Source organism: Phoca vitulina, unplaced genomic scaffold (assembly GCF_004348235.1).
Source record: "Phoca vitulina isolate PV1807 unplaced genomic scaffold, GSC_HSeal_1.0 scaffold223, whole genome shotgun sequence".
Classification (NCBI taxonomy): domain Eukaryota; kingdom Metazoa; phylum Chordata; class Mammalia; order Carnivora; family Phocidae; genus Phoca; species Phoca vitulina.
The window spans coordinates 1-24,688 of record NW_022589919.1 but is presented as its reverse complement, the minus strand read 5'-3'; the positions used below and the strand labels follow the sequence as shown (position 1 = coordinate 24,688).

At 41.6% G+C, this 24,688-nt stretch overlaps 1 protein-coding gene across 1 annotated transcript in view; it reads right to left on the bottom strand.

The window, feature by feature from the left end:
- Window positions 1–23,127, bottom strand: part of LOC116629053 (ectopic P granules protein 5 homolog) — a gene marked incomplete at its 5' end in the record, with an annotated part of 46,197 nt that extends 23,070 nt beyond the window's left edge. The window contains 10 exons of the mRNA XM_032399339.1: window positions 2,822–2,922; window positions 4,326–4,398; window positions 4,956–5,157; window positions 5,721–5,869; window positions 7,932–8,145; window positions 9,197–9,391; window positions 11,889–12,045; window positions 13,668–13,810; window positions 21,757–21,919; window positions 23,025–23,127. Coding sequence (XP_032255230.1) covers window positions 2,822–2,922; window positions 4,326–4,398; window positions 4,956–5,157; window positions 5,721–5,869; window positions 7,932–8,145; window positions 9,197–9,391; window positions 11,889–12,045; window positions 13,668–13,810; window positions 21,757–21,919; window positions 23,025–23,127 — 1,500 coding nt within the window. The remainder of the gene's footprint in view (window positions 1–2,821; window positions 2,923–4,325; window positions 4,399–4,955; window positions 5,158–5,720; window positions 5,870–7,931; window positions 8,146–9,196; window positions 9,392–11,888; window positions 12,046–13,667; window positions 13,811–21,756; window positions 21,920–23,024) is intronic.
- Between the last annotated feature and the right edge of the window lie 1,561 nt (window positions 23,128–24,688).

Genomic DNA, 24,688 nt, shown 5'->3' with positions numbered 1-24,688 from the left:
ATTAAACCAATACTTATCAAATAGATACTGAGATTATGGCACTGCATAAGTCTTATAGGGGATAAAAAGAATAATGTTTCTGGACCTAGAGTTTACATCTTACAGTTCGGTCAAAAATTTTTTTTTAAAGAGATCTGGCATGTATGTAAAAGGTCAATCAAAAGTACCAGATGATGGGGTACCTGGGTGGCTCAGTCAGTTGGGCTTCCAACTCTTGATTTCGGCTTAGGTCATGACCTCAGGATCATGAGACTGAGCCCCAAGTCGGGTTCCATGCTGGGTGTGGAGCCTGCTTGGGATTCTCTCTCTCCTTTCTGCCCCCGCCAACCCCCTGTGCGCTTTCTCTCTCTCTTAAAAAAAAATATATATATATATATCTAGACAATGGAATACTGTTCAGTGCTAAAAGGAATGAACTATCAAGCCATATAAAGACTTGGAGGAACTTAAATGCATATCACTAAGTGAAAGAAGCCCATATGAAAAGCTACACAATATATGATTCCAACTATTTGGCATTCTAAAAAAACTAAAACTATGGAGACAAGAAAAAAAAAATCAGTGGTCACCTAGAATTAGGTGGAAGAGGGGGAGAGTAGGTAGAACACAGAGGATCCTTGGGGCCACGAAACTACTCTGCAGGATACCATAATGGTGGATACGTGTCATTACACAGCCGTCAAAGTCCACAGAATGTACAATGCCAAGAGTGGATGGTAACGTAAACTATGAGCTTTGGGTGACAATGAGGTGTCAGTGTAGGCCCATCAGCTGTAACCAGCATACCACTCTAGCGGGGGGGGGTGTTGATAGGAGGGGAGGTTGTGTGTGGGAGGTGTGGGAGGGGGGTCATATGGGCACTCCGTGTACTTTCTGCTCAATTTGGCTGCAAACCTAAATCTGTTCTGCACACACACACACATCTGTCTTTCAGGACCAAAGGCCACATTGTTAAGTCGGCGACTACGAGCCACAGAGAATGTGGCGCCGCAGAGGCAGACCAGTCAGAAACAGAAGGTGCCCAGCAGGCCGCGCTCCTTCAGGACCCACTGCAGTGCCCGAGGGGAGCCAACAACTGAGCACAGAGTGGCCACTTCTGCCCAACGTGGGAGCGGTAGGGCGGAATGTCTGCCTGGCGCCGGCTGCTGGCCTGGCCGCCCATTGGTCGGAGCTGCACCGCAGGCAGGCGCACTGCTCTTCCCTCCCACTCGCCTCTCACAGCTGCCCCACCTGCGCGGGGGTCCGAGGCCACCGCCCCAAACAGATCTCTGGCATTTGGGCTCCATCACGGTGTCTACTGCCCAAGGACTCAAACCGCAGAGGTGCGCTAGAAGATTCAGAGGCAGGCGAGAAACACATGCACATAAACACACGTGCGAAAGAATATAAAGTACCCGAGGCTTCATCTGGTAGTGGAATCAGCATGAGCAAGGGCAGCGAGGGGAGGGCCAAGGACATTCGCAGAATAGTGCGTCAAGCAGTATGGCTGGAGTGGAAGGTTTCCATGAAGAAACCATCACATAATGTTGAAGTACACTGGGCCAGCCATATCGGAAAGCTGGGCAGAAACATGACACTTTAAAGTTTGGAAATATGAATATGATAGGATATAAATACTATTTCACGAAAATCAATCTAGTCAGTAGGCAGGAACAGAAACTGGAGATAGGAAAAACAGGAGGCGATTGCAAGAATCTTGCATCTCTGAATAAAACATCTCTGAAAATGCAGAACTACGTTCGCTCAACGGAAGTAAACAGGGCCAGAAACAGGGACCAGAAGCAAAGAGAGACCAGGAAACCTGGGTACTGAACAGACATTGAAGCCTCAGCTGCCCATGGACGGTCAGCTTCTGAGGGGTTCTAACAGCATGAGGAGTCTCCTAAGGACTGCGCCCTCACTGAAAGAGCAGATCAGGGTAAGATCTCTGCCTTCACCTTGACTCAGAGCCAAGGAGAGGAACAAGTTGACAGTGATCACTGAGGCCCGCCGGCGAGTGAGCCTGGGGTCTGACTGTTTACAGCACAACAGTGAGAAACCACAGGCCAAGGAATTACACAACTCCCGCTGGCAACAAGTGCAGATCTCCTCTGGAGGACACACCCTCAAGCCCTTGTCTTTACGGAATTCCCACAGAGAGAATCTCTCTAAATGCGGGCTCACAATACAAAACTTAAAAATCCACAAGGAAACAAGCCTCTAAGTGTAAGAATCTGAAGGAACATCTAACTAGTTGTAGCATAAGCCATCCCCAATAGTAACTTCAGTTATTGCAAACAGATCATAAAGGAAACTATGTTTAAACATTTCAAACAAACAAAAATTAGAATTTTAAACAAAAGAAATGATATGCTATCAAAAAGGAGGATAGGTTTGAAAAAAAACAAACATGACTTCTAGAAATTGAAATAAATCCAAAGGCTTTTTTTTTTTTTAAAGCAGATGAGACACAGCTGGAGAGACTAAGTAAACTGGAAGAGAGTCCTCAAAAATTCACCCAAAATGAAGCACAGAAAGAAAACATGAAAAAGAAGTTGGAGTCACAGAAGATAGAATGAGGTTCAACATGAGGGACAGAAATATTTGAAGAGAATGGCTGCCTATATTCCAAGGCTGATGCAGCTCAGAGCTACCTTACAAACAATAAGAGGTTACAAACTTCACACCAACCAACTTATCAGTGACCTCCTTTGGTCAAAGATGACTGCCTCTCAACTAAAATAAAATTAAACAAAGTAGGAAAAGCAGAGGCAAAAGAGTAACCGAATGATTTAGGAAAAACGTGGTAACTAACCAGAGACATAACATAACATCTTCCTACCTTTAAAACTCTCGTGCAAAGAGTCAATACAGTCCGTGAACAACTGCACAATGCTTAAGGCCACCACAGCATCACTCTCCAGCCAGGGGTAATGTCGTTGGCTGCTTTAAATAAAAGAAGCACACGCTTAGAAAGGAAAGCACCGTGGTTAAATCACTCTAGGTCCCAGAGTCTAGGGACTGCCTCAGTCCTACAGATCACTGTATTATGTAGCCCCAAAACACATTCTGACCACTTTAACCGCTGTGAATTCCTGGAGATGAATCGTAGCTCATAATAACAATCACACAATTTTATTTACTTTCCTTCTAAACCTTTCATTCCAATGCAATTATGTTTCAGAAATGTGTTGTCTACATAGATTAACACCTTTTTAAATTCAATTTACACCCCTGTGTATCTCGGTTATATTTCAAATGCCTCAGACGCGTGCCACTAAGTGGCTTCAACAGTTTTGTCTACCTAAAACATGGAAAAAAAAATCCCTGTAACAGAAAGATGGCCAAAAACGGACAGATTTCGAAATAACCAAAGAAAAAAACTCTTTATATGATCATTTTAGTTTCTGAACTGGGCCCAGAAAATTCAATATCAAAATAAATCCCATTAATTCTTCCTGGAAATAAACAGCAGTCTGCATTATTGCCAACAGTCTCGGAGTCAGCACAGAATCCTGAAGCTTGCAGATTGAGGATAGTCCTCTAGCAAACGCAAAGATCCAGAACCTTTTCTGTTTTCTTCAGCGAGCTCTTGGAGCAGCATGGGCTAATGCCAAGAGTCCTGACAGGGGAGTCGGAAGCCCTGAGCTCTGCTCCCGGCTCTGGCCCTCACTCGTGGTGGGACTGAAGCAAAGCCACTCATGTTTTCTGAGTCTCAGTAACAGATTAATAGTTGTGAAAACACCTAAACACTGTGATATCTAGCACTGTTGTAATTTTAACAAACTCCTGACAAATTCACCTAGCTTTGTTTGTATGCTTTTAGGGGAAAATAGACTCAGAAGGCAACTCCCGGCATGTGAACAGTTTCTACACCTCTGTTTTAAATGCTCATAACATCATGCTTTCATTTAGTCTCCAAACTCATGTGAAAGGGGTTCATTGCCACCCAGTAATTCAAAAGCCAACTTAGTTCCAAAAAATAAATAACCGAGGTACTGGATAAAATCAAGTTAGTCTCATATTTTACAGTAGTATATTATCAAAATCTAATTCAGGAGAGTAACACCCATTTTTCTGAAATTAAGTACCAAAATTTATTCAACGTCTTTTTGTAGAAAACTGGAAATAAGTGTCTAGTTTTGCTTCAAAGTTAATAGGTCTGATCAACCAAACTAACAATTCCACAAGCAGAAAATGTCTTAAGTTTCCTTCAAAAGGAAGCATTTTCTAAATTTAATATGGCCCTACATAAAAAATTAAATCCGTGACGCATCCCTCATAACAAAATACCATCAGAACTTTATAAATTTCAAAAGAATATGAATCTCTGAAAAACGATTTACCTTTCATGGTCCTCTAAAACCAAGATCCATGGCTTAAAGAGCTGGATGATTACTGAATGTAGGGATCTCAGCACTAAAAACAAAGCAAAATTTTTAGAGACAAGAAACAAGCTCATCCTTTGTCAATATCACTAATAACGCTAAAAAAAAATCTACTTATTATCTGTATACTCACAAACCTATGTTGATAAACAACACATTTCATGTAACTAAGTTAAGCTCATGTTTTCATCATTTGCTGCAATGGAATTTCCTGAGGAATTTTTATTACCTCACAGTGTCATGGATAATTTTATACCGTATATTTTTTAAAAGATAAATGTTTAAGAACCCTTTCCCAAATAAGATAAATATAGGAAGAAAGAGCTGGAGACTGAAACCTATCTCCGTGTGCCGTGCCCCATGAAGGAGGGGCAGAGACAAGCTGAAGCAAGCACACAGTGTGCGAGTGAACATAGGTATGATACATAGATGGGTTCACGCCTATACTATATATTTCCTATTTCTTCTTCTTGACACTCAGATATATAGTTTTATTGCTAAGATTTAAATATCTTAACGTGTCTATTCAAGTTTCTTCTAATGGAAGGTCAGAGCACCTTGCTCCGTGGTGCACTAAGGGCATATTACCTGTTTTGCTGCTGGGAAATGGGTCTTGAGCCAAGCAGGCCATTTCTGAATCAAGCAGCCGTTTTACAAGATAGCCCAAGAGTGTCTTCATATCAGCCATGTAAGGACTCCATTTTGAGAATAAACCAAAGCTTTTAAAGTCCAATGTGGATAACCGAAGCTTATAAAAAAAGTTTGAAAGCCACTGTATAGTCTCCACTACCTGGAAGAGAATGACGGGGCAAAGAGTCCTTACTAAAGGTCTACTTTCAGCAGAGTACTAGGGTCGACTGTGATGGAGGGCTCGGACTTTTTAATAGAGTTGCAAAGGTGTTTGCATAGGAAAAGTAAATCAGCAGATTTCAAACTCTTTTTCTAAAGCAGAGGAACCATTCTTTCCAGTACATTGTCATGCGGCCCCACATCACATAACACTGATGGAACCGAGGGCTCTGTGGGATGCTGCATGAGAACCTGACCACAGGAGCCAGGGGTGTGAGGTTAACTGGGTGGGGTAAGGTGGGGAGGGAAGGTACACCCAGAGGGTGGGTCTGGGCTGCTCTTGAACGGGTGAGCAAGACAGACTCTGAGGTGTGAGAGAAAGGCAAAGGGTGCATGGGAGGAAGAAAGTGACTGACAAAAACAGGGCTCTTAAAGATAATGCACAGAAGTGCAGCTTTTTTAGGTAAAAATTTTGAATGTGTTCCAACTGTTTAAAAAACAGATAGCAAAGGAAACAGAAAAGGAATGCAGAGACATAAACTTCAGACACCAAAAGCGACACACCTGCTTGTCAGACAAGAGAACATCTGGAGAGCTCTGAAGCACCGAGCTCTCTGCAGAAGCTGCCCCCTGCTGGCAGTTTGGGGCACAGCAGCCCAGGGCTCTCAGAGTGGCTTTCCAACACTCGGGGCTCAGCAGCTGCTCGGCGGAGCCTTATGGGGCAGGGACGGAAGACAGCAGGTTAGCATCTTTCACAAACTAACTTTTTCAACTTGAATCAAATAACGTGTGTACTTTACAAAGGAATGAAAATTCAATAAAAATCCAGAACTAATTCATAAAGACCTATGGTGAAGAGATTGCAGTAAAGAGAACTTATGAAAAGAACTGTTCACCTGGACACTTCACCTTCCTGGTTCCTAGTAACCCTGCTGGGAGTGAGCACAGCTGGAGCCATCTGAGCTGGAATCCGGGGGTGGGGGGGAATCCCACCTACCAGCCCCCAACTGGGGGACGGTCAAGGTACCACTTTCCTGGCTGAAGCTGTGAGAAACAGCAGTAACAGGACAAGGGAGACTGGATTGCAGAACGCAAGTGCAGAGTCCAGGCTCTCTTCTCATACTTACCCCTGAAACTCCACTCGTGCAATGGGCAAAACCTAAAGCAACACAGAGACAGCACGCAAAATAGACACTACAGCCAGCACTCTGCTCCTGGTAAATCTCCCATCCCAGAGGCCAGGACTAATACCTCCTCCGGCCCTTTCCACCCAGAAGTGGCCTGAGGATCACACAGGATAACAGAGATTGGTAGGAGTAGATCGAGGGGAGAGATGATGAGGCAGCTGCAATCTGCTGACTGGGAGCTGTCTAAGGAACAGTGAAGGGTCTGTGTCGAATGGCTACTGTGGTCTGGCTCTTAGAGGACACAGCCCTGGAATCAAGTTACAGGTATGGGAGTCACGCACACCTAGAACACAGCAGGGAAGCCAGGGAAAACAAGGGGCTTGTCCATGAAGAATGAAGAGAAGAGATAAGCAAAGGCTAGAGCCCCAAGAACACCAACATGGCGTCCAGGGAGGGAAGGTTAAACCAGGAGGCTGGAGGTCACGGAATTGGCCAGTGATGGTACTGTTATTCTTAAGCCTTTAACTGAAATTACTTTCCTGGTAAGTATAAATTTCCTATTAAATGCAAGTCAATGGTTGCCTATACACACTGCTTACAAGCTCTTCAAAAGGTTTCAGGAGAAAAAAACACAATATATACTTGATCAAGTTCTGAAAATTTAGAGCAAAAATTAGGCCAGCATGCATCAAAATTGTACAAATACATCTCCCTACCCCATTCTCCACCCACCCTCAACCTGCCTCCACAGAAACAATGAAAGCTTGAAGTACTCTGAAAACGAGAGCACACATTTCAGTATTCTTCAGGTAGTTCAATATATAAAATCATTACCTTATTCCTTAAATGGTTTCTTAATATTAAGTAACACAAAAATGTGGCATAAAGCAAAACTTAGTTTTCCATTACATCTATAAACTGTATGAAGTTCGCATGAAAAAAGTAAATACTATCTCACATTTATCAAATTTCAATAAAATTCCTACCTAGTGAAATTCCCAAAATAAAAAAGCTAACAACCTTTTTACTCCTCTTCTTATCTCCAATACTCTAGTGGAAAATTGCAGGGTGGGAGGAAAAAGAAATGGTGGGAATGTAGAAAATTGAACACTGCTCTTTCCCTTGGTGAATATAAATACAGGCTACCATTACATACAGATAAAATTTACTTGCAAAAAAACATGAGTCAAAAAAATTAAGGTGGGAGAAAAAAACCAAAATTTATCCACTATTTGGATCTACAGAGAAACCAGTTGGCAAAGTAAACATATTGCAACGGAGCAACTTCCTTCTCTTACCAAATCTGTAGTCAGCACAGTAAGCAGGCCCACTCCTAACCCAGCCCAGTTCAGGACAGCTGCAAAGTCAAGGGAAAGAGGTGGGTGCATGACTGTGGACTTCAACACCATATACTAAGTGCTGTCTTGCTGAATCAGGGCCCATTTGAACATTTAGGACAATAACTGACCTTTTTTACAGACAGTACCCTTTTGGGCATTGTTCATCAAGCACTTCAGGTAGAAATTAGTGATTCTAAAACTCCTACATACTGGTCTTATTTTTACATTTTTGGATGACATCTGTAGAATGGTAAATGTCACATTAAATATTCACTGCAATCTAATCATTATAATTAAAAGACACTTACTTTGCATCAGCAGCCTGAGAATGTCACTGTACTGGTCAGGGAACTGGTAGAGAAGAAGGTAAGTCCAGTGCTTACAGAAAAGATTAAATGGCATCAAAATATCTTCATCTGGTTCAAGACCCCAGGCAGTAAGTGCCAAATGAATGGACTCCAGAAGCCTGGTACGATCAGACAGAGGAGGTTTAGTGGTGTTTAACCATTGCTTAAGATTGAACTAAAAAGAAAAAGAAATAAGAAGCAGTTTTATTGACACCGGAAAATTAACTGAAGTAGAGAAAACTATGTGCAAATTTAGTTTAAAAGTCAAACATCACTCAAGATTCAGCTTTGTATAAAGACTGAAACTAAAACGTATATACAAGTACTTAAAAGAATCTATGCAGGTCAATAATTAATAGGTGTCAGTAAGCCGCCAGCTCTACTTCACCCTCTGGGATTACAGAGGGGAGTTTTCTCAGCTCTGCGTGCTTTTCTGTAACGTAAGAATGTTTGGTTAAGTTCTCCCTACAAGGCAAGAATCAGAACTCTGTCGTTCTGCCTCACTGGTCACAGTGCCAGAAACAAGCAGCCCCTTTATGGGACTGTCTCCATGTGATACAGTCACATTTCTGAGTCTGCAGTAGTAATGTATCTCAGTTAATAAAACTTCAGGGGGTTATCGATCACCTCCCAGAATTCCCAACTATAAAATGTTTGCCCCCATTACAGACTGAGAGCAGTCTCTAGGCCCTAAAAAACGCCTAGGTTTTATGATTTATAGATGTTAGAGAAATACAATTGAAGGCAAAATCACTAAGGCTCTGCAATTCTCAAGTGGTTAAGTAAATTCATTGCTTGGGCCTGAGTTAATATTCTACTTGGAATGAGGACAAAGGCAATTTGCTTATATCTGGCTTATTCCAAATATGAGAGACTTTGATATATGACATCTCATTTATCAAACACATTTTCAGCATAAATTCAGGATATATTCAAAAGAAGGATACACTAAATTACTATTATGAATATTTCAAAGCGGTACTGTTTCTCAAGAGGGCTTGGGAGCGAAGTCCTTTTTCTACTATGTGGAGTAAGACTGCTCTACACAACACAACCACTGCCCCCACAAGAAGAAGCTGCGGGATCAGGCTGCTTGAAGATGATACAAAATGTGAAAAGGGTCTACCAGGAAACAGAACTCCAGGGGGCCCTTCATTTCTACGGAGTGGGAAACACCACCAGATCCTACATTTCCATGACGGCATCAGCACAGAATCACATCTCACCTTGGTCAGCAGCATGAAAATCATATCACTGTTGTCCTCACTTAGAAACTTCACCACTTTCTCATAGAGCTGAATGAATTCCGCGGGTGCAGCATTGGGAGTGAAGAAAGGAGACAGCAGAGAGCAGAGCCTTCTATTCTTCAGAACGGTCTCCAGTACTTTCCTGCATTCTGACTTAGTGCCGCTGATAAACACCTTGAAAGAATTAGAAAAGGAAAATGTCATCAGATTCTGCACTGCCTTCCCCCACAACTTTTATTTAAGCAACCAAGCTTTAAGGGCTAATACAGAAGGCAAAGAGAACTTTTTCTAAATGAAAACATGAAACAATCAAAATAATCTAAAATCAACACAGATAAACCTAACACTTCCAATGATGGTGATATTAAAAATTCTGGATTATCCATGAATTTGATTTGGACAAGCCATAGAGAATTTCTAAAAGATTAAAATATTAGGATAATTTGAATCCAGAAATTTGCAAGGTACCTACCATAATTTCGAAGTATTCAAAGTGACCCTGCATTTTGTCAAGAAAACAAAACCTCTAGGTCATAAATTTTATTGAGATGTGCTTTTAGTACTTTTAAAAAGTTAACTTCATTTTTTTTTTTTTTTAAGATTTTATTTATTTATTTGACAGAGAGACACAGCGAGAGAGGGAACACAAGCAGGGGGAGTGGGAGAAGGAGAAGCAGGCTTCCCGCCGAGCAGGGAGCCCGATGCGGGGCTCGATCCCAGGACCCTGGGGGATCACGACCTGAGCCGAAGGCAGACGCTTAACAACTGAGCCACCCAGGCGCCCCTAAAAAGTTAACTTTAATAATTAATATTTAATCAAGATAACTTCACCATGTTTTAACTTGGTTCTAATGTTTTAAGTACTGGATATAAGTATTTAAATAATTTCAGGGTCAGGAAGGCTTTGATAAGCCGGATCACAGGCAGAAATAATAAAAAGCAAGACTGAGAGATCTGAATATATAAAAATTTTAACTTCCATAAGGCAAAAAGTATGATAAAATTAAAGGAAAATGACACAGTAGAAAAATCAATTTAGAACACATTCCAGATACTAGGTTTAAAGTCTGAGGACCTCCTTCAAAGCAATCAAAAAACAGAAATTCTACAACAGAAAACATGCAAAGGACAACAACTAGCAAATCATAAAAAATAATTAAATGGCTAATAAACATAAGGAAAGTCATGCAAGTGAACAATTACTTAAAGAAATACAACTTAAAATAATAACAAAGTACACTTGCCCTATTAGATTAGCAAGACTTAAAAAGAACAATCCTTCCTCACACTGGTTACAGTTTGGAGAACAATAAATTCAAACCCTGCTATGATAGTGGCAACAGGTAAAAACTTCCCAGGGGGGCACTGTGACAATCTACACCAAATGCTAGTCCCTCTGACACAGCGACCATACTTCTAGGAAATTATCCTGGAAAAAACAGTCCAAAGAGTTCACAAAGATGTATAAGAATATTTATCTCAGGCTCATTGCAGCAAAACAAACCACCTGAATAGCCATCCAGAGGGCACGGGCTCAATACATCACAATATATCTGTACCACGGAACACTATGTATTAAATACCATGAGATCAGTCTGTATTTACTAACAGAATAGTATCTAAAAGTTGTGTTTGAATGAAAAACAGTAGGTTACAAAATAGCACTTGCCCATTTTTGGGTATATATGCCTATCTCTATCTATTTAGCGATATGTAGGAATGATGTATCATTTCTACATATGTACACACATACACTAACATGCATATACACAAGACAAACTATAATAAAATGTTAGCTATTTAACCAGTATCTTCAGGAGGTTAGAATTATGGAAATTTTTCTTCTTTATACTTTTTATACTGTCTGCATTGCTTATGGTAAGCACACATCAATTTTAAAATCAGGAAGAAAACTTTAAAAAATCTATCTTAATATCTGCTCTGCATCACCTCTTTATAAGTATCCAATAACAAAGTACTCATTCCACTGAAACTGGGTGAGAGTACACGGTTAGTGTTTACACATTTTCCATCAAGTGGCTTTCCTTTCTTTAACGACTTATTTCATAACTATGCATGCATACCTTGCTCTTGCCTTTTTAAATATCCATATATTTAACAGTAAGTCAAATAAATAAATAAACAAACAAACACACAGGGACCGAGAACAGCAACTGGGAGGCAGCAGTGGGGAGGCAGAGTGAACACGGACTGCTAAGGCAGAACACATGGGATCCAGGCTCAGCTCCAGCACTGACCAGCTGGATTCCTTAGGCAAGTCATTTCATCTATTAGAGACCAGTTTTCTCATCTTTAAAATGAGAATGGTATCAGTCACATAGAGTCACTGTGAGGATGAACTGGAGAGCGTTTTATAAACAATAAAGAACTTCATCATGTTAATTGTTAACAATACCAAAAGCATATGAGTTTGACGTCTCCCCAGAGACTTTCAAATATGAGCAACTTTATATCTATTGTATGAGAAGCAAAATTCTATACCAACAATTTTAATCACATCTTGAGACGTCAAGATTCAAAGGGGCTTCTGACTTAAGTAAGAGTCCGAAACTGTAATGGAAGCCTGAAGTCAACCCTGACTATATCTAATGAGGATGCTGCAGGAACTCAATAGATGTGAATAAGGCTAAAAAACACAGAAGTACCTTACCTGTCCCAAGATCTCAATGCATGATGTAAAGAACTGCCTTGTGGGAGGATGACGCTGAGTTTCATCGCTGACATAATCCACAACAGTAAAGAAGAGGCTAATGCCAACCTTCTGAACCCCAGGAGTAGGCTGCAACTTGTAGGCATTCACTAAGGCCCTGTGGGAAAATGTAGGTGAGACTATTGGTCTACAGTAGGAGAATCCAGACTCACAAGTATTTCTCTGGTACTCTACACTTCTCAGGCAATATTCTTAAGAGTCCTTCAGAGCCCCATACAAATGTCACTTTAAAAATATTCCATGAGATTGGGGCGCCTGGGTGGCTCAGTCAGTTAGGTGTCTGCCTTTGGCTCAGGTCATGATCCCGGGGTCCTGGGATTGATCCCCAAGTCAGCTCCCTCTCAGCAGGGAGACATCCCCTGCCCATCCCCTCACTCATGAGTGCTCTCTCTCTAATAAATAAAATCTTTTTTTAAGTTTTTATTTATTTTTTTTTAAGATTTGACAGAGAGAGACACAGCGAGAGAGGGAACACAAGCAGGGGGAGTGGGGGAGGGAGAAGCAGGCTTCCCGCCCAGCAGGGAGCCCGACGCGGGGCTCGATCCCAGGACCCTGGGATCATGACCTGAGCCGAAGGCAGATGCTTAACGACTGAGCCACCCAGGCGCCCTAATAAATAAAATCTTTAATATAAAATATTCCATGGGGTAAGTATCTTCCAACTTGGCCCGACACTTATTTTTAATACACAGAAATGATTTTTATGTCCTCCTGGGAGAGTGGGGATCAGCTGTATTAACATTCTTACCCTTATCAAAATTACCCTTTCATATTTTCTATGTAATTCATAATTTATTCTTTCACTTTGTGTATTCCTTATAGAATACATATTTTTAAAAACAAGAACACTGAGTTCTCTAAATTTTAAAATCCAAAACACTGAAAAGATTTTTGTATAGAGTAAGATCCTAGAATAAAGACACCTCTTCTAAGTCTCACACTCTTTTGAGTTCCTTTGCTGGTAAAAGAAACATTAACTTCTTGTTCACCTCACCTCCTTCTTCTTCCCAGGTCCCCCAGTCCAACCTACAAAAGGACTCAATGCCCTCCTCCGTATCACCACCCCAATCTACTGGGGGATTAGTTGCTGGTACTAGAATGTGGAGTCACCTTAAATCAAAGGCAGGGTCAACCTCTCTCCCAAGTCATGCCCTGGTGGCTTTAAGAAGAAAGAGGACATTGAGTGTAAGCCAGATGCTCCATGGGAAAAAAATCACAATGGCCAAATGCAAACTGACAACTACAGTTGAGAGCCCTAATTCCCCTGAGCAATTCCACTTCAAACTCTGCTCAGTAATCTGAGTTGACGATGATGATTTTCTGGTAAATGTAACTATAATCTAAAGCTTAAGCACTAAATCTCTCCATGATTGAATTTCAATATGCTGTGTCATCTCATAATTCAGGGGTCAGTAAGCTTATTCTATCGAGGACCAGATAGTAAATATTTTATGTTTTATGGGCCATAAACTGTCACAACTATTCAATTCTGCCATTATAGCATAAAGCCATACACATGAAGTAAATAAATGGGCATGGCTGTGTTCAATAAAACTTTATTTATAAAAAGAGGTGGCAGGCCAGATTTGGTCCAACGGCCATTGTTTGCTGATCCCTGTACTAATTTAATTAGTAGGTGCCTGGGGGTGTGGTAGCAGGTAGGATTACTATCAGTAGTAACAAAATAGATTTTTAAATTACAATGCTCTCAAAACTTACGTAATCAAGTTTTCGGCATGGACCGCAGCTTCCACAGTATTAAGTGATGGTGGTTTAGCAGCTTCGGCTTGCAACTGCTTCACTTCTTTTCGCAAAACATGAAGCTGCTGGCTTATTGCTTCATTTTTATGCATACCTTCAAACTAAGAAAAATTTAAATGGTCAACAGACTTTTTTGTTCCTATTATGTTTCTACAGCAAAGATTTATTACAAATATACTGAGTACTTAATGAAGAATTATTACTACAATTAATATTATAACTCAAAATTCTCAGCTGAATGGGGCAGGGGTGGGAAAAAAAAATGTCAAAAAACTATTCAAGAACCTCAGGTTTTTCATGAAGAATCAAACCTGAGTCAGTTTATCGCTGGTTCAGTCTTTTGTAGGATATGTTCTCTGTCACTTACGTTTGGACTCCCCAGCTCTCATCAAAAACAGACTTAATGTCTTCTACCACTGAGGTTTTCCTTGAAGCACACCACGCCCCTCCTCTGTTGGGCATCTTCCCCAGAAGCTTGACCCCCCTGTTCTCCCCACCCAATAGCACACACAGTTCAACTCAAAACACTAAGGCTGCAGGGTGCCACACATACAAAGACCATGATACAGATGCTGTTAATAAAACACTTGCCATTCTGAAAGGAAGAAAGGATATGTAATTATAAAATAAACAACAAAATAAGATAAAATACAGGAAGTGCATAAATCAGCTGCAAGCCTACAAAAGAGCAGTTGACTGATTCAGTGGTCCCTGAAGCTCATCTGATAAAATTTTTACTCATTCTCAGTAAAGATGTGAGAAAGGAGAATTTATTGAGCTTAAAAAAAAAAAACTAAATCTATTTCAATTTAAAAGATTAGCCTTTAGTTAAGATTACATCTCTCTTATTTAAGGGGATTGTTAATATCCCTTTTCTCTAATTAATTGGTGGTGACCTATATGATAACTGCTTTGTAATGTCCTTTCTTGGATATGAATAGATGCAGAGCATATCCTACATCCAGGCTGCAACACAAAGATAGAACTAAGGCAGCAACTGTGGAGGACAGGAGGACACAGGGACAACAAGGAGAAGCCCCGCCTGGCAGGGAGGTCAGGGATGAATAGCACAGAGCAGTCAGTCTAGAGAGGAGGGGTCCTGTCCTGGGGGAGTTCTTTGAAGCAAGCTAGGGAATTTGGACTTATCCTGCAGGCACAGCAGAGAATGCTGAAGAGATGAGAACATTCAGAAGGCAGGAATGTTAAATCCTGCATTCTCCTCAAATGGGCTCCCCCAATCATGTGAATGAGCAATGCAGTCTACATTTTCCTTTATGTGCACCTACCCAAACCCAGTCTTCAGCCCACCACTGCAATGATTATAGGTACCTTTGTTTGTAAATAACATAAATACTTAATTCACAAATTTATTTAACTGAGGCCCTTATGTCCCTGCCAGAGTTATTATCATAAATTCCAGACGAAAGGCTCCTGGAGTGCAATGGTCTGGTCTCTTCCGCTTTACACAGCACCCCAGTACAACACGACTCTGACAGGATGCCGAGCACCTACTTTCACAATCGTGAGAACAACTTTTTTCCATAAAACTCAGCAATGTTGTATTAAAAAGCTTTACGAAACTTCTTAAAGAAAAAAATACACTGTCAGTTTGAATCAAAAGGCATGAAAGTGAATAAGAACATATAATGTTAACAACAAGTATTTTAATTTTTGGACAAATGAAAGATAAAATAATCAAATTACCTCTATTAAACCACATAATGAATCAATACAAATATTAAATTTCCAATCTTTCAAATAAAAGACCAATGTTTAATAAACTAAAATGTGATCAGGAGCATGTGCAGTCAGTTTTGTGCCTACGATGTCACCAACTGCGGTTAGACTGGGTCTTTGAGGGTCACAGCCCTTGGCTGGCCTGGAGAGAAGGCAGCCAAACAGGGAGGAAAAAAAGGAATCTGAGGGGAGGAAGGAAGACAGTGAGGATGAAGGGAAGTAGAAAGACAATGGGTAAGAGAGAAGGAAAGAGGTTCCCCAGATTGGGAAATGCAGAGACAAGACTAAGTTAACTGGAGCTTCAGAACTGCCACCCCACGCTGTGGAAACTACTAGTGCCCAAGAGTAAGGAAAAGCAACATTCCCACCAAAAACACCACACAATGATCATTATTTCCCAGTCTACTTGTTTTTGTTCATTGCGCCCAACTCTACTGAGAGTTTTCTTTGCTCACAAGGATGGAAGAGGGGCTGACTGCCTGGCGGCTCACAATCACCAGAAGTTGTGGACTACACAGCAAAGCCGCGTGCTGGAAGCCCCTCCACTTAAGTCACTGTAAGGAGACAAAGCGATGGAAAAGCTGAAAAAAGCAAGTAAGTTGTTACAATACTGCGAGGCCTTCAGTGGGTCTTTTCCATCTTTCATTTCTAGGACTGAGCAAATTTTTCACACGATAATAAATCAATCCTGGGTCCCACGAACATGCCCCACAATACCACAGTACAACAAAAGGAACCCTATTATAAATCACACCATTTCCTCAGGGAATATCACTGAATTATTAGAGGCTTCTACTGGGAGAGACGACCGCAGAAGAAGCACGTTTCACTTCCCATAAAATATATTTGGCTTTTGTATACCCCTAACAAGCTATACATAGTTCAAACATTTGCAGATGGCTGGAAATTTCCAGGGCTTTCCCTCTCAGAAAAATTCTATGAAGCTATAAAATATTTTCATGATATAATTTGAAATCTTTATAAATGAGCCATTTAAATATACTTATGCATTTTAATCTTAAAATTTATATTTAAAATATAGTCATAATATAATATATATAACATAATATAAATATATAATATAATATAAAGTCCGTGAAACTGATTTTAAAAATGGATCCAATCAATGAATTTTCTAATCACTGAAAGGGAAGGTGATCCTATCACACCAACTCAGAGAGAGAAAATGGTATACCTGTTAATTTAAATGAAAATTGATGGTCATGATCAGCTTTCTCAGAATGATACAGCTAGTCTTAAAAATTGGAGCAGAAATAGCTAAAAGCAAATGGCTTCATTTACCAATACTGAGTGGGAAAGAATGGGTCTTGAATTTAAATAGACGTGGGCTTGAATTTCAACTGAGCCACTTACAAGCTGTGTGACTATGGCAGGTCCTTGAGACTCTCTGAACCTGTTTCGTCACCCACATTTTGTGAAGATTAAGTGAGATAATGTATGCAGAGTCACCAGCATGTTACCTGGGATATGGGAGTGCCCCAGCAAGTGATAAGAAGAAATACTGAACAGAGCTGGGAAATAATGTAATATACTGAAGTATGACCATCCTTATCACTTTCCAAGATGGAATGCCCAGGAGACGTTTGTATTAGAGCAAAAAGCGCAGCAGTGTGGTGCTTAAGTCGAGATTTTGTATGGAAAGCATTAAGTCGGCCAACTGAGCAATAAATTGGCCTAAGGTAAACACAGTCAAAGAGTGACTGCTAATTTCTAGTAGGAACAAGTTCCAACTTCCAGCCAAATAATATCTACAAAATTCCTGAGGGTAGTTAAAATCTTACTTGTGAAGAGTATAAATCTGCAGTTGTTTGCTCCTTCAAACACCTCAGTTCTATGGCACTGACTGAGCCACTGACAACAGAAACACGAGTAAGACAAGGTCCCGGACACACAGAACTCAGAATCTAGTCACAGCGACAGAGGTGATCATAATGCAAAACAAGTTGTAACTCAGCCTAATGAGTGATGTGCTGGTGGTTTTCATGGACTCATTCAGGGCCGTGAAAGGGCACCTATTATGTTCCAGGAGCCATGCTCGATGGTACAGGAACACAGACGACTAAGGACAGGAACTCTACCCCCGAGGAGTTCACAGACTGGCAGGAAAGACAGCAGGCGACTACCACAGCATTTATGCACGAGCTGCTACGAGAGACTACCTCAATCTGACTAGAGGGGCTAGGACCTCAAGACGTACTGCCTGACCCCAGACTGGAAGGATGAGAGGAAGGAGCTCTCATGCGACAACAGGAGCGTGGGACAAGTAGCGCATGCCTAAGACAGAAGGTAGGAATGTGCATGTCATGTTTAGAGAATGGAAAAAGCCTGAGTGGCTAGAAAACAATGTTTAGGGATCAGGAAAGGGTAAATGATGCCACTAGAAACTGATGAAGAACAGATTACGGGGGTCCCAAGAGTCCTATTCCTTATAGATACTGGAGAGCCAATGTTGGTTGTCAGCCTGCAAATGCGATGAGCTTTGTGTTTAAAAAGATGAATGGTGGGGCGCCTGGGTGGCTCAGTCGTTAAGCGTCTGCCTTCGGCTCAGGTCATGATCCCAGGGTCCTGGGATTGAGCCCCACATCGGGTTCCCTGCTCCGCGGGAGGTCTGCTTCTCCCTCTCCCACTCACCCTGCTTGTGTTCCCTCTCTCGCTGTGTCTCTGTCAAATAAATAAATAAAATCTTTAAAAAAATAAAAAATAAAAATAAAAAAAATAAAAAGATGAATGGTGGCAGAATGGAAAACAGACTGGACAGGATGAGAGTCTATGGACAGGAAGCCTTACGTAATGGTTCAGGGGAGAAGTGATGCGGGGCTACCTGGGGGCAATGGGAACGAAGAGAAAGAAAACAAATGTAAAGTCATTTCAGAAGCAGAGCCGGGAGGACTTGGAAAGTAACTAGATGGGACGTATGAGGGTGGGGCGATGACACTGATGCCTAGGTCCCCATTTCCTGTTACAGGAAAAACTGGTTTGGAGGGTCCAAGTGGGATTAGTTTGGGACCTGTGGAGTTTGAGGTATCTTTGGACATTCACAGAACATTACATAGGCAAGTAGAAATCTAGATTTGGAACTCAGAGAATTCTGGACTAGAAAAGCAGAACAGGAGTCATCAACATATGGGTTAGCCCTTTGGGGGTCATGGATTACTGAGGATCTACTGAAGTTATGAACTCTCCAGAAAAAAAATTTCCATATACTTTCAGGGACTTCACTGACCCACTGAAGACCATTCACACACCCACACTAGATTAGCAACTCCAACACAAATAGTAGGCAAAAGCCGCTAATGTCACAATGACGGAGGGGATCAGGGGAAGCGCAACTCACAACCAGCAATCTAAGGGTTGAGTTGATGAAGAGGAACCCTGGACAGAACCTGCAAAGTGGCTAGTGATCTGGAGGGACTAGAAGAGACCTCATGACGTTCAGCATCGCCAGATGATAGAATTATGTTAAACAGGATCAAAACTACTGGATATAGCCATAAAGTGGTCCCTGGACACACAGACACAGAGGGGCTACAATTCTCTGTATAAGAATAACAATCTACCTTCTGTATGGCATATGCTCTCCCAGTGGCAGTTCCATGATGAGTCCTAAACAGTCAGAACTCACCTTCCCTACCCCGACATCCATAACCAAAGTCATCCATTTGTGTAAGAGACAGCTTTAGACTCAAGTACAATCTCTGACCAAAACTCAGAGCGAATCTAACTGACTTGCATCAATTAGATAATGCCCCAACTTCATGACAGCTAGAGTTTCAACTTTCTTCTACCTTGCTCTTAGCTATCAAGGAGTAGCCAAAAAAATTTTTTTGTCTTCAATTCCTGGAAGTATCAACCAGCAAGTACTGCCTAGGATAGACTTAGTTAGCAATTTCTATATAACTTTCCAAAGAAATCTTACTTGAATCAGATTACAAAAGCTGCTCACTATCCTCACATTTTTAATTTCCCTGGCAGATCTGCATCACCAGGCAAAATAATGGCTGAAGTAGATACCGTGTCGATATTGGTACTTCTAGGAGCCATCAGTGGGGGTTCCCAAGTTTCTAGGTCTTCCCAAATGGAACTGAAAGGAAGAGCACTGGGCAAACTAGTAAGGCCAGCAGAAAATCAGAGCGTGTGCTTTAAGAAAACTTGGATATTTCTAATGAGATTATGGCCACAAAACACAGCTATTTTTTCACATTCTTTAGGCTTCTATAAAATCTTTTTCCCCCCTCTCCTCTCTTTTTGCTTCCTTTCTTTAAGCAATCTTAGCATCTACCAATTTTTCTTTTGAGAAAAGAAAGAAATATTTTTATTTGTTTGTAAAAATAAAATCTAAACCATATTCATTTTAATTCTTATCATAAATCATCTGCTTTCCAATCTCCCTCTAATCAAAATCACTTTGAAGGAATTTTAGGAAAGGTATGCCTTTCTATTTCAGAATCAACAAAGCAAAAGTTTGTAAAGAAATTTCAATTCAAGGGTTCAGACAAATCAAGACTACTTCAGGAAAGGAAAAGCGCCAAGTCACTGTAGGCTGGGAGCTAAAGCTCCCAAGTCTGCCTGGTGGTATTTTCCACCGCAAGACCCCGAGAGTTAACAGGTCAGGCAAAGAGACGTGTTCTTTGGCTGGGGCAGCAAATATTCACAACTCTTCACAGAGCAAGCTACTGGCCAGAACTGGGAAAACATTTTTGTACTCACTTCACCCAGTCATTTACAAAAATGCATCGGAGGAGACTTCCCCTCTCTGTATAGAATTAACAGCCTGGCAAAGATATGTAATTCCAAAATATGGAAAAATACCGTATTTGTGAAGGCACAGATTGAAAGACACCCTTTTTAATTAGAACTGGATACATTTCAGCTTTTTTCACACCAATTCAAACTCCATCCGAAACTGACAGACTTGTCTTCCAGCACTATTCCTTTAGCAAGTGATCCTTCTTAAATGCTCCTACCTAGTCTTACTAAAGTATTTGTAACTGAGGGGAAAATTACACTGAAAGAAAATTAACTTTATAAAGCACCTGGCCAAATACATTACTCAGTGTTTAGAAGTCTCCCATCCCAGAACAAACTTCTGAACTTTAGATGCATACAAAGATATTATTTTATCAGAAACAAATTTTAAAGGTAATGAAAAATACAAGTATAAAAGTTACTTCAGAGGAGTCATTTTAGGGAAAACAGGCTCCCAAGGAGACTGATCAGGAATACATCAGAACTGCTCAAATGTGGATTAGAACAAAAGGAAATTCTGGAAAGACAATCAAGAGTCAGTAAAAGAAATTTTCCCTAATTTCTAAAAGGTAACAAAAGAATAGGAGCCATGTTTGTGCAAATGGAGTCAGGCAACAGGCAGTCTATCTCTGAGTGGTTCTTTCCCGGCTCTGGGGACCTGAAGGCCCTCGCACAGGACTCGGGTGCAGCGGGGGGGAGCGGCGCTCTGCAGCCACACTGCCCGGGCCTTCCTGGTTCTGCCACTCAGCGGCTGTGCCACTTCGGGTGTGTGCTTAACTTCTCTGTGCCTTTATTTCCTGGAGATAACAAGAATACCCACCTCACAGGGTTGTGGGGAGGATAAAGTAAGTTCTGCAGCGTGTTTAGACAGTGCTGGCTAAAGCTAAGCTCCACCCTGACGTCCTTACGATGTCACAGACCCAACTTGAGCCTGTTTTTCCAACCCAAGAAGCTGACTCTAAGAGGCGGCTGAATTCCTAATCTTACAGTTGCACATCTCTTTCTTTCTGCCTCCTGGCAAGCTCCACCCAACTGACCTGCTTTCCACACGGCCCTCCACGTCTGTCTTCAGTGGCTCCCCACTGGCCAGAGCACACGGCTGGAGCTCCCAAAGGATCCTCTTTTCCGATGTAAACCCCAACCTTTCTGATATGAATTCCCACCACCACAGCCAGAAACCACCTGAAGTAGACTGACCTAGCCGGTGCCCCCTAAACTATGTCCAGAAAACTCCATTCCCACATTCCTTCCCAGTGACTCCAAACCGTCATCATCAAAGTCTTCTAAGGACCAGTGTGAGCCCCTCTCTCTAAGAATCTTCTCAGTTAACTGCTTTTCTGTGAATTTGTCTTGCAGGACACATTAGCACTACGGAAATACATGATTAGCTCCGTGTGGGCCGTCACCCCCCCACAAAACTATTCAATGTTTTGGGACGTGAATCATGTGCTATGAACTTCTTGCTGTCTCTCTCAACAATATGCCAATATTAGGGACTCAATTAAAAATTCGGTGAATCATGAAGAAGCTTCCACAATCTTACCTGAACTGTGACAACGGCTGGTCCTTGGCATTTCTTACCGCTACTACCTCTACACTCCAAATGCAGAGTGGCCTGTTCTTCCCTGTTCACGTACTGTTTGGGCATTGTGTCCAACAGCTCACTCTCCAGGGCAACCTGCTGGGATTCTCGAAGAGCTGCAGTTCTGGAAAACATCATCAGGAGGTAGAAGAACGGCTTAGGAAGGGTTTCATGGTAAGTGATAAAGGCTTCCGGTTACCCCCAGCCTACACTAGAGAGCAACAAGACCTAGTATTCTACAGGAGCAAAAGACCAAAGGTGTGTGTAAATCCTCTCTTTTCCTTGATAAGAAAGTTAAGAAAAGAAGGGAAAGTGGGACGACTTTTTAGCCAGGAACAAAGCTTCATTTAGAATCTGTATTACATTAATAATGTTTTTTTCACAGACCCTTAAATAAACAAGACCAAATGAGTATTTCATCCTGATTAAAACATTCCTAAAGGGGTACCTTACTTCTAAGCACCAGTGATTTCTTAGGTATTAGCAACTCAAACTGAACTGTCAAAGATGGAGGAAGCTAACTTTTTACATGGGTGTCGATACTGTTACGTGTGTGTACGCATGCGCTGGTGGGGCCAGGGGCGCGCGTGCGCACGCGCGCACACACACACAATAAATACCTGGACCAAAAACAGCCAAGGAAACAAAAGCCAGTAAGAGATAGATTCCCATGGTCTTTGCAAAGATAAGACTCTTTTACTTTATAAAACAGACTCACTCCACACACACTCCTTCTCACAAGACAGCAAGCAAGAATCAAACCTTCAAGAGTTGATCATTCTGTATCTACTTCAACTCAGAGCACTAAATGACTTTCCCACACTCTGATCAAGCGCCTGTGGCAATTTGTTAAAGAACATGAAGAGTTAGGGAGCGAAGCAGTGACAAAAGAAAGCAAATCTCACTGGATACCCTTTTAACACCATCTTTCCAATATCAGAAAGTCTCCTCAGGAGAAGCTTAAGAAACACTTGGCTGGCACCGCTGACACTCAGAAATGCCACCATAGGAAATGTAAAATTTATCGTCCATGTAAGCACCACATCATTTCAATGTAAAATTAAGAGACTTGTCACAACTTGGTTAGCTGAGGTAACTGACTGGGCTAGCCTGGTCAAATTACCCTCACGGAGAGGTGGCTGATGAGGAAGCCCTTCTAGGTACGCAGTCATCCAAGCTGTCACAGCAGCGAGCACAAAGGCACGGCCCTGGAGGTCTCATGGTCTTACCTGGCCTGCTGCTGTAACACATTCAGGTCCGTGCGCACCAGCTGGGTGGCATCCTTCTGACTCAGGAGCACGGCTGAGGAAATGACTGGCACAGGAGGCTTCACTGGGTGCAGGTCAAGGGGAGGCTGGGGAGCCTCATGCTTCCGCAAGTTACTTAAAACCCTTTCTTTAGCTGAAAGAAAATTAAGTCCTACTTACCGAGCAATGGCTACCACTAGGTAGTAACATACTAAATGGGTGCAAAGCCTTGGCCTATTACTTTTGAGAAGAATGCTGAAGATCTATAGAACAGTTACATAAACCATCAGAGGCCTAAATGAATAAAATCATTATCTTCAGTTACTTACAAGTTTTGAGGGAGCCCCCACCCAGCTACTAATATTCTACCGGGAGCTAGGAGCTCACAAGCATGTGGTATGATTAATAAACAGAATTCCTATCCAAAAAGCCTTAATGACAGTTTAAGTGCTAAAGCTCATGATCTTAAATTATTACCCTAGACAGCCTTGCGTGACATGCTGCAGTGCCTGGACTTGATACTAGTAGTGAACAGCTCTCAACAAGCCTGAGAAAGGTGGTAGCTATCACCAGACAATGGATTGGGGGAAAGGGCAGGTAGTCCCATTAAGAGTTTAATGCAGGGCGCCTGGGCGGCTCAGTCGGTTAAGAATCTGCCTTCGGCTCAGGTCATGATCCCAGGCTCCTGGAACCGAGCCCCGTATCGGGCTCCTGGCTCAGCGGGGAGCCTGCTTCTCCCTCTCCCACTCCCCCGGCTTGTGTTCCCTCTCTCACTGTGTCTCTCTCAATAAATACAATTAAAAAAAAAAAAGAGTTTAATGCAATCATCCAGATAAACCTCATAGGAAGAGGAGGAAAAAAAAATGGGTGTTAAGGAATATGACGGACTGAAAAATCTTAAATTGGGCCAAAGTTTGAACAGGAGGGCTGAGACTAGTATAAAATGAACAAAGACATGGGCACAAACTACTACAGTACTTATATTACATAATTATATTGTCATGCATTCATTTATTCACTTACTCATTAAAATAATAGAGTCCAAATAAGAAATCAGGTGCCATGTAAGAAAGTAAAGGCAAATTTATCCATCCAACTTTGTACTCAATTGCATGTGATCCCATATTGGTGAATCCAATTTCAGTGTTTTTATTTCTACACTTAGTACAGAGCTGACCACACACAGGTATCCAGTAAATTACTATCTTCCCACCCTCTCTCTGTATTGCACTGGACACATACCATATAGCAGGTGGGGACTGAGGAACATGAAGAAAAATGCTGCCACAGACCTGATTCTTTTCAAAAGATAACAGGGGATAGGAGAGGTCAAGGAAATTTCAATCAGTAAGTCAGGTCAACAAATACTTAAGGGATTACTATGAATTTCCAACTTCATTCCAGATGTAGCATTCCATTTTCTATTCTCAAGAAAATTTAAGACAACTTAATAGCCAGGATTTTACTTGGCATAAAAAGACCTGTATTGTTTGCACCCCAAACAGATGGAATTTAACATTCCAAACAGGTCAAGTGAGGGATCGACCTGTAAAGCCGGGGTTTTTCCACTAGAACAACTACTCTGCACAGAATGTAACGAAGTTGGATATTCATCACTGGAAAAGACTCCTAGCTTTGTGCAAGTT